The sequence below is a fragment of the Neofelis nebulosa genome, chromosome 10 (assembly GCF_028018385.1).
Source record: "Neofelis nebulosa isolate mNeoNeb1 chromosome 10, mNeoNeb1.pri, whole genome shotgun sequence".
Classification (NCBI taxonomy): domain Eukaryota; kingdom Metazoa; phylum Chordata; class Mammalia; order Carnivora; family Felidae; genus Neofelis; species Neofelis nebulosa.
Window position 1 is genome coordinate 109,991,727 of NC_080791.1, and position 10,504 is coordinate 110,002,230.

A 10,504-nucleotide genomic window follows, 5' to 3' on the forward strand; every position below is an offset into this window, starting at 1 on the left:
CTTCCACATTCCTGCCCCGCCGGCCGCCCCGCGCGCCGCGAGCCGAAGCCCGCCGAAGCCCGCCGGCCCGCGATGAAGGCCGCCCAGACCGCGGACGCCGAGGCGCCGCCGGGCGCACGGTCCGTCAAGGTGGTGCTGGTGGGCGACGGCGGCTGCGGGAAGACGTCGCTGCTGATGGTCTTCACTGAGGGGGCCTTCCCCGAGGTGAGTGGCAGCCCCCAACCCCGCCTCGCGCGCTCCCCGCCCCCAACCCCGGCCTCCCAAGGGGTCTCCCAGCGGAGTGTGGGCGCAAAGGCGTTTCTCGCTCCGCCATCGGCAGCGAGGGCCTCAGTGGTATCATCTGCAAAGTGGCAAGAATGGCACCTACCTGGGAGAGGTGTCGTGGGACGGACTTGGGCCAGCTGGGTACCCAGCAGATCCTAAGAGGGCACTTGGTGGCGCGGCATGGCTCGGAGGGACTGAGGACACCGGAGCCACCCTTGCCTGGGTTCGAATTACGACTTTGCCACCTAAAGCTGTGCACCCTTGGGCTAGTCCCCTACCCTCTCTGTGCCTGTTTTAACCGCATCAGAGGAATAAGGATGGTGCCCACCTTCCAGGGTCACTGTGAAGGGTGAGTTAGTACCGGTCAAGGGCTCACCTCTGAGCCTGCAACGGGAGAGACTCACCGAAAGTTGGCAAATGTCATCTCTTCTCTACCAGCTCTTGCCTGTACAACGGGCATGTCGTGGGCTCTGTCTTGGAAGGCCAAAGCATACCAGACTCAGGTCGGGCAGCTTGTTTGGCACCTCAGCTGTCCTCCAACAAGCTGTGTGGCCCTCAGTAGCTTGCTTAGCCTCTCTGAGCCTCTGTTTCCTCACGCAATCTCATAGGGCAGGAGACTTAAGAGTGGTGACGAGGCAGAATTAAGGTAAGGCTGAGAGACAGCCCCTGTGTACCTGGCACATCCTGGACGCTCTGGGCACGTGGGCCCTCAGTCCTTCACTAGCATGCTCATTGACTGTCTATGCGGACTCACAGGCACCAGGACAGGGGCTGGACCCACTCCCACGTCTCAGCCCAGTTCTCCTGGGAGTCCGGGGGTTTGCTTCCAGCATTTCTTCTCCCTCCTGCCTGTCCCAGCATCCTCCAAACCCCTGGGTTTGCTCAAGCCCCGGGAGTCCGATGGGGGAGGCAGGAGAGGCCAGGCCTGGTAAAAGTGTCAGACCTTCCTTTCCACTGTGGCAGCATCGAGCCAACTTTTGCTTTGTGGTTTATGGAGCTGACGTCACCTCCGCTGGCCAGTCACATTTTTAAGTTGGGTTGGACAAGTTTCTGGGCCCCCACATGCTGCGCATGGGAACCCAACAATTACGACATGGTGGGGAGAGTGCCCGCGGAGGGACCAGGCCAGCCAGGGTCCAGGAGACCAGCTGGGAGGAGTATCTTGGGCTCTGAGACATCCCTGATGGCAAGGCTCATCCTGATTCCAGAGAGGTGGCGGTGTGGAAATGGTCGTCTGGAAGTTGATGGAATGTGTGTTTTGAAGGATAGGCTGGAGCTGGCCAGGAGAAGGGAGGACATGGTTGTCACCAGGGGGGATGGACCTGACCTGTCCTCATCTGTTTGGGGACCCCTCTGTCTCCAGGCCCAAGAAAGACCTCTCCTTTTAAGAGAACTACAAGGTCCAAGTGCTGGAAAGGCCTCATGTTACAGGTGGGAAAAGTGAAGCCAGAGCGACAGTCTTGCCTTAGGGAGCCCAGTGGTGGCAGTGCAGGTCAGGAGCCCACTTCTCCCCGCCCCTGACCAGAATACTCTTCATAGCCCCCAGTGCTCTGCCTGCCAGACCAGGCTTCTGCTCCTGCCCCAAAACTCCTCCTCCTGGCAGCCCTCCAAGCTATGGGAGCCAGCAGCTAGAAGACTTGGAGTCCCCCAAAGAGCAGAGAGTAGGCTGGGATTTAAAGGGGCCTCAGTGACTCTTGTCTGTCTGTGGCCCAGCCTTGGGGCAGGGGAACAGAGTAGAGAGAGCTCCTGAGGCAGAGGAAGTCTTGGCTGGGCACCAGCCTCTGCCCAGTCCTGGCTGACATTTGACTCAGCAACCATTCCAAAGCCCAGGGGTCCCATGGAGGAGTGGGGAGGAGAGGGGGCAGAGAGCACCAGCCCTACCTTCCAGAACCAGCTGAGCCCCTCCTGGTCCACACAGGGACTCTCATGGGTGTGAAACCCCTGACTCTCTTCTTGACCTACGTTCTCCTGTCCTATAATGACCCATCTGTCTGTCTGTGAGCCCCATGAGGACAGATCCAAGCCTGAGTCATCTCTGCCCTAGTCTAGCTCAGGCCTCACCCTGCCATCCTGGCTGAGGACAGCTTAACAGATAAGATTAGGCACTTAATGGTCAGAGTGACCCTGCCTGGTGGTTCAAAGAACACAACAGAAGGTGTAAAAGTCTCCAGGATGACATTGCAGAGTAGGGGGGAGGGTTGTGACAGTTACAAGCCCCGGGAGCAACCCAGCCACGAAGCCTGGAATGGGGCTTTCCTACCCACTCCTGGCACCAGGGGCTAGAGAGTCGGTGACCTCAGGAAAAGGCACATGACCCGGGACAGAGCCTGACCTCTGGAGCCAGAAAGACCCGACTCCATCCTTATCCAGCTGTCTAGTATGTTACTTCAAGCAATTCACTTCCCTCCTCTGTCCTCATCAGGAAAATGGGAATAGTGCCAACTTCCCAAGGATGCAAGGGTCAGGGACAGTACACATGGAGGGCCACGCATAGTAGATCCCTAGAAAATGTGCACGACGCTGTCATCTCCACAGGCATTTGCAAGGTACTGACATGTGTCTCCCAAGAGCTTTGTGGCAGGTTGCCCTCCATGTCAGATCAGGAGGGGTCCTGCCACAGGTGAGTGGGTGAGTGGAAGCAGGTGTCAGTGCCCTCCACGGTGATAGGTGGGGGAAGGACGCATCACCTAGAGGGATGGATGGATGGCAGCTGGCATGGACATTGCCCCTGGCGACCAGCTTTCTAAGTAGTGGGCATTTATGCTGGGCCTTACCTGCCAGCCGGTCTCCCCTACACTAAAAAGGGACACTCTTCTTTTTTTTTTTATATATATATATATTTTTTATATTTTTTTATTTATTTTTATTATTATTTTTTTTATTTTTTTAATGTTTATTTATTCTTGAGACAGAGAGAGACAGAGCATGAATGGGGGAGGGTCAGAGAGAGGGAGACACAGAATCTGAAACAGGCTCCAGGCTCTGAGCTGTCAGCACAGAGCCTGACACGGGGCTCGAACTCACGTACCGCAAGATCGTGACCTGGGCCGAAGTCGGCCGCTTAACCGACTGAGCCACCCAGGCGCCCCGGGACTCTCTTCTTTAACCAGAGAGGGGACGGGCCCAAAGTCACACAGCTGGTGAGGGCCAGAGCCAGTCCTAAACCGGGAACATCTGATTCCAAAGCCAGTGCTCCTAGCCACCAAGTCACGCTGCCTCCCACCAGACAAAGGGCCTGAGGGGAGGGGGCCAGGGCAGGGGGGTGCTGGGGAGGTGGGTGGAGCCCTCATCTGTACCTACTAGTAGAGAGAGTGACAGGTGGCTAGGGTCCAGGGCGGATTGAACCTCTATCCCAGGGTCATCCTCAACTTCCCCATCTGCCCACTTTGGGACTCACCTTTCTCCATCCTCCCCCTGTACCTTCCCACGTGGCCTGGAGGACCACACTGACCCACCACTAAGGGGCCGCCCCTCCAGGCAGCCAGGGCCTGACTCAGAATGCCAGCGGGCAGACAGGCAGGCAGGCTTGAAGTCCTCCTGAGTCACAGGCAGCTGGGGGCCCCACCTGGCATTGGAAGTGGGGAGGACAGGGTCTCCCTATGCTGTGACCCCACTAACCAACCCTGAGCAAGCGAGTGAGGCTTGGGGACCCAAGACGTAGCTGGTCTAGCTTCCATCTCCAGCTGAGGGCTTGTGTTGTGGTAGAGTTTTGAAAACCTCCTCACCTGTTGCTCAGACCCTATCCGTAAAAGCTTCCCCTTCTCATTTCTGCATTTTGTCTGTGCACAAAACCCACCCTGTTTCCATTCACCCAGCCTTTATGGAGAGGGAATGCAGTCAGGCTCTCGGCCTGGGCAGGAAGGGCATGTGGTCTGGGTGACTTCCTCCTGATGCCCGCAGGGCAAATAAGAAAGGCAGAAATAGAGAGGGTGTGGGAAGGGTTCCAGAAAGGCATCCTGGGGGACGTGGCATGGGGCAGGGGCCTGAGAGGTTGAGAGACAAAGCAGGGACCCTCCCCCGCAAAAGCTGCAAGCTCCCCAGGGCACACAGTGAGCCTTGTTTATTACTTGTTCCCCAATATCCAGAGCTAGAGAAGGTGCTGATGTTTACTGAATGAATGTATGAACGAACGAATGAATGAATGAACGAACGAACAAATGTAGGTTAATGTCATTCTAGGAGGAGGGGACAGAATGAAGGAAGACTCAGAAATGGGACAGTCCCCCATCCAGGGGGACAAAGATAAAAATAACAGTAGCTGGCATGTGTAGAGTGCTTATTTTGTGCCAGGCTCTGCACGGAGCCTCTCACTGAATCCTTACAGCAGCACCCTGCATTCGGTACTTTTAATATTCCCACTTTACCGTCAAGAAGGCCGGGGAGGTTCAGGGCCTTGCTGGGGCAAATAGTTAGGAGGAAGCGGCAGCTCGAGGCCTCAACCCTGCTGGCCACAGCCTGCTTCCCGGAGACTGTCTCCCTCACACCGTCAGACTCCCAAACCGGAGCTGTGCTGCAGGCATTCGTGGGCTCTCTCTGGCCTGGGCAGTGGGGGCCACCCCGCTTCAGAAGCTGTCCTCACAGCCTGCATCTTGTCCCCTTCTTCCTCAGAGCTACACCCCCACTGTGTTTGAGCGGGTCACCGTTAATCTGCAAATGAAGGGCAAACCCCTGAACCTCCAAATCTGGGACACAGCAGGTGGGTATGCAGGGCTGCGAGGGCGGGAGGGGAGCCTCACATACCCAGAAGCCAAGCCCTACTCCTTTCCTTCTGAACCGGGGAGGCCAACCAATCACCAAGGGACAGGTGTTGGCCAGGGTTAGGGTCCCCAGGAACCCGAACCTACTTTGCTTCTGCGCCTGTGTCTGCTGCCTTCCCCAGCCCAGGGTAGCCAAGTGCATCCTGCAGACAAGGGGGAATCCAGAGCGCTTTCCTCTCAAGGGGTGAACTGTTCTGGCCTCCTGAGCATTCCACCTTGGCTTTAGCTTCCGTAAGAACTGCCTGACTTTGACCTCTGCCCTCCAGCTTCCTGACCTCGCCTACATGAGGGTTCAGTCACATCCATGCCAGAGCTGACCGCTAACCCCAGGGAGGCCCAGCAGCCCCCTTACTGTCATGCATGCGCCAAGGTGCCTTTGCCCAGGGTCCTGCCGCTTCTTAGTCCTCAGCCCTATGCCCGGGGCAAAGCAGGCTTCTGTGGGATGGGCTCGGTCCCTGCAGACTGGGCTTCCGCCCTCCCCTCCGCTCCTTCCAGAACAGGGCTCTCTCAGCAAGTGGTGTCACCCAGGCCAGGGCTGGCACATCCCACGGGCAAGCCAGGGGAACACTGCCCCGAGGGAGACATTCACGTGGAATGACCAGCTAAGCACTGAATCTGCTAAGACCTTGAGGCACACAACCAGGCCCTGATCCAGACGCCCCTGTCTGGTGGGATGACCTCCCTGATGTTGGGGGAGATCTGGAGGGAGTGACCACCCCCACTCTCCGCAGGACAAGTTGACTATGACCGCCTGCGGCCCCTGTTCTACCCTGACGCCAGTGTCCTGCTCCTCTGCTTTGATGTAACCAGCCCACACAGCTTTGACAACATCTTTAACCGGGTAGGTACCAGGGACTTGGGGAGGTACAGTCTCCATAACCAGGCCACTCCGCTCTGCCCCCACCCTTGACTCAGCAGACTGCCAGAGTGTGGCAGGCCCTGGATGGCATCCGGTCCAGCATCTTTAGCATATATATGGGGAAACCGAGGCCCAGAGCAAGGGCAGCAACTTGCCAGAGGTGCCATAGGGATTTGGTGGCAGGGTCTGGCCTCACATCCCCAGTCCAGTGCTCCTTGCCTGCTCTATACTGGACTCAGAATGCTGTGGCTCTTTCCATGGTGACCCTGCCTGAGAACACTGGATGACTCAGGGGCCCCTGCGTCTCCCCAGCCTGGGCCTGCCCAAGGATGCATGAATGGTCAGCTTCTAGCAGCTCAGCCCCCTTCTGTGTGACCGCTAGCTTTTAGCAGCCTCCCAAACTACCCACCCCCCAGGTATGTCGGGGGTTCCCAAGGCTTCTCCCTGCCCCCAGGTGTCAGGGATGTGGTCCCTTGAGTTTTTCTGCTCCTACCCCACTGCTGCCAGGCCTCCACGTGAACTGTGTGCTTCAGGGTTCCGGAGCACAGCTGGTGACAGCGTCAGTAACATTAACCACAGTGACGATGATAATATTTATTGAGAACTTTCCTTATGCCACGCACTGTTGTGGGCGGGCACTTCCACACGTCCACTCGTTTACTCCATCTAACAACCTGATGAAGCCCATATAGTAGTATTATCTCCAGAATGGATCCGTTGCTCCAAGATACACATCTATTCAAGTGGCAGCCTTGATGGGGCCTCCCGGGTGGCGCTGTTGGTTAAGCATCTGACTGGCTCAGGTCATGATCTCACGGTTTGTGGGTTCAAGCCCCGCATCGGACTCTGTGCTGACAGCTCGGAGCCTGGAGCCTGCTTTGGATTCTGTGTCTCCCTGTCTCTCTGCCCCTCCTCCACTCGTTCTCTCTCTCTCTCTCTCTCTCTCTCTCTCTCTCTCTCTCTCCCTCTCCCTCTCTCTCAAAAAATGAATAAATATTTTAAAAAAATTTTTCAATTTAATAAAAATAAAGTGGCAACACATCTGTGCACCAGGCACTGTTCTAGGTGCTGGGGCCCTAGGAGAGGTGGTGGGTGGTGGTGGCTGTGACCAGGGTGCTAGCAGGGGGCGTGGTGAGAGGTGGGTGGGTATAGACCCTGTTTGGAAAGCCATCAGGATTTACAGATTGGATGTAGGTGGGAGAGACGTCTTGACCAGAGCAAGTGGAAGGTAGCCTTGCCATTTCCCCCTGCTGAGATGAGAAGGAACAAGGAGGTGGGAGATGGGGGGGGGGGCCTGTTGGACATCCCAGTGGAGGGCCAGGTAGACAGGCGGAGGTCTTAGTCTGCCGTTCCCAGGAGAGGGCCAGGCCGGGCTGGGCAGATCCATTTGGGAACTGCTAGTGGGGAACAGCTTTGGACAAGATGGGGTGGGGGTAGGGAGGACCCCTGGAGACCCAAGGAGAAGAACCAAGAGAGCAGGGTCCTAGGGCAAAGCGCCACCCAGGTCATAGAGGAGGGAGAGATCCCTGGCTGGTGCCAGGGCTCAGGTAGGTTGAAGGCTGAGGATTCACTGTTGGATTTAGCAAGGTGAAGTCATGGTGGAGACCATTTTTGGAGACTGTTTTCAAGTGCAGTTGTGTGGAGGGGGTTGGGGTATGGGGAGTCAGCCCAGGACCCCACCTGGGCCCCATCTGTCTCCAGGAGCCAGACAGTTTGATGCCAGTATTTTCCCAGAACACAAACTGAGCAAGCATGCACTCCTGGAAATATAAAGCCCCCGTCTCCAGATTCTAGACTTCCCAGTGGTTGTCCAGGCTGGAATAACCAGGCCCCGGAGCCTCACATTCCAAAGAGCAGCTGACACAGAACAGAAGTGCTCCCTCCGACAGGCAAACAGCTGCTGCATCCATTTTGTGAGCTGCTTTATTTTTAAAGGATGACTTATTTCCTTATATATCTTACCCAGCTGGGAGGTGGACTTGGGAGCCCTTACCTTGCAGAGTGGCAGGATTCTAGACCAGGTGGGAGCAGGGCTCGGCCCCAGCCCCTGGACTCAAATCCTGCCACTTCTAGTCGTGTGGCCAAGGCCAAGTTATACAGCCTCTCCGAGCCTCAGTTAGTGCGTCTGTACAATGGGACTGATGATAGAACTTGCTTCACAGGGACTTGGGGGATTGATGATATCATACACGTGAAGTCTTAGAGCCTAGCTTAGAGTAGTTCTCCCTAAATGTTGGCTGTACTGATTATCACCACTGGAGTCTGCCTGGGGAGCAGGAGAGTGACCCATCCTCCCCATCTGCAGAAAAGAACAGTCCCTATGACTAATACACACCTGCACTGCCCCCCTCCCCGCAGTGGTACCCAGAGGTGAACCACTTCTGCAAGGAGGTGCCCCTCATTGTCGTGGGCTGCAAAACGGACCTGCGCAAGGACAAGTCGCTGGTGAAGAAGTTGCGGAAAAATAGACTGGAGCCTGTTACCTACCACAGGGTAGGAAACTCTGCCCAGGGGCCCGGTTCTGGGGGCGGGGGGAACTTCTGGGTACGCTGATGTAGCCCAGCCTGTCAGCAGGGCCAGACATCCAGCACACTTAAGAGTGGGTCAGGGCAGGGGTCATCTTAGAATTGCCTGGGCTTGGAAGTGGTACCTAGAACACTCTGGAAGGTTCTGCCTATGGAAGAGAGAGCCAGTGGTGTGCACATTCAGATAATCCTACCCATCCACTTCACAGATAGGGAACCTGAGGTCTGGAGAAGAACCCTTAGCTCTTCTGCAGGCCCCTCTCTGCTACATACCTGGGAAGTCAATTAGTTGGTGCCTTGAGAGGCAGGGACCCACCCTGGAGCTGAGGCAGGAAACCCAACGAAGCCACGAGAGTGCTTGGTCAAGATCGGGGGCAGGAGCTGTAGGGGTCCTAGAAAAACTCGCCTTCCACTTTTGTCCTGGAGACTCCCTAGGATGACCACGAGGGCTGCGGGGAGGCGGGACGTGAGGCCCCCAAGTCCTGTACCTCACGGCAGCCCTGTGCACTCTATCTGTTAGGGCCAGGAGATGGCGAGGTCCGTGGGCGCAGTGGCCTACCTTGAGTGCTCGGCCTTGCTCCAGGAAAACGTCCACGCGGTCTTCCAGGAAGCAGCCGAGGTGGCCCTGAGCAGCCGCAGTCGCAACTTCTGGAGGAGGGTTACCCGGAGCTTTTGTGTGCTGACCTGACATCTTGAGGCCTTCCCTGCCCCCACCACCCCAGCAGCATAGGAAGGAGCTGGGTGCTGACCTTCTTTCTGCCCACTTGACTGGGCTAGACCCAGTCCCCAGGCTGTGACCACCGAACTGCACCTCAAAACAGATGGACACCATGAAGGCCGGGCACCGGACCCCGGGTCTGTGGTCCCTGGACTGGAGCGTAACCCCCCTGAGGCCTGAGGAAGGGGATCCCAGAGCCCACCAGCCCTGTGGGGGCTAGTCCTGGAGTGCCCTAGAATGACTACCAGACGCCCAGCCCCCAGCCTGGACCGCACATCCGGAAGCAGCCTGTGCAGCCTGGTGCCGCCTAGCGGCTGTTCCCAGGGCTGCACCTTCAGGACCTTGCGCTTCTAGGAACCTGGGTCAGAACTCAACACCTTGCCCTTCCCCCTTCCCCCTTCCCCCTTGCCCATCCAGTGGTAACTATAACAAGTAAAACAACATCTTTTGTCAGTTATATCATGTCTCTTGCTTTACACGCATGTTCCATAGCAGATAAGAGTTCACCACCTGTAGGCACTGGAGGGGAACCTCCTGGATCCGAACCTGGCTTTATCACCTTAGGACCTTGGGCAAATTACTTCCACCCTCTGCATCTCAATATCCTCATCTGTGAAATCACAAATGATGTCATGGAGCCTTTAGATGAGTAAGAGCCTCATGAGACACACGCAAAGAACTTAGCAGGTGCCTGGCACACAGTAAGTGCTCACAAAACATTCACAAGTATTATTTTGGTTTATGATAAATATGTAATACTGCAGAGCTGTAATCTACGTAATATACTCGATATTATATTAATTATCTCACATGATCAGAGGGGCCAGCAGGAGGAGGCTGGAGATTCAGGTAAGTTGATGTTGCAGTCTTGAGGCTGAATTCTGCAGGGCGGCAGGCTGGATACTCAGGCAGGCTTTCTGTGTTGCTGACTTGAGGCAGAATTCCTTCTTCCTCGACAAATCGGTCATTTTTCTTAAGGCCTTCAACTGATCGGATGAGGTCCCAGCACGTAGAACCAGCCACAAACACACACCCCTTCGGTTTCTTTAGAAAAAGCTCGAGGGAGGGACCACTTCTGCCTGGTGAGGGCTCACAGCTTGGGTTACAGAACTGAACGGAGGCAGGTGAAATGGTGTTAGGGGCCCGCTCTAAAAACCCCACGTGGATTACAGGCTCTGCTTCAGGGTTTTACTAGAAACTGCTAGGAATGGGAAATAGCTTTTCCTGGCCTAGATTTTAGCTTGATTTTTCCTCCCCGCCAAGCATACCCCATGCCCAGAATGTTCTTCCCTATTCTCCGCTTCCTGCCCTCCCCAATCCCAGCTCAGACCGCTCTCTTCTGTAATTTCCCAAAATACGTGTTCCTGGAGCGCTGATATTT

General features: G+C 56.2%; 1 protein-coding gene across 1 annotated transcript; it reads left to right on the forward strand.

Moving 5' to 3' along the window:
• RHOD (ras homolog family member D) lies at positions 1–9,580 on the forward strand. The gene is made up of 5 exons (XM_058689796.1): positions 1–204; positions 4,873–4,960; positions 5,753–5,862; positions 8,239–8,373; positions 8,926–9,580. Exons 1-5 carry the CDS (start codon positions 73–75, stop codon positions 9,091–9,093), a joined length of 633 nt encoding a protein of 210 aa, XP_058545779.1. The 5' UTR covers positions 1–72; the 3' UTR covers positions 9,094–9,580.
• The last annotated feature ends 924 nt before the right edge of the window (positions 9,581–10,504 follow it).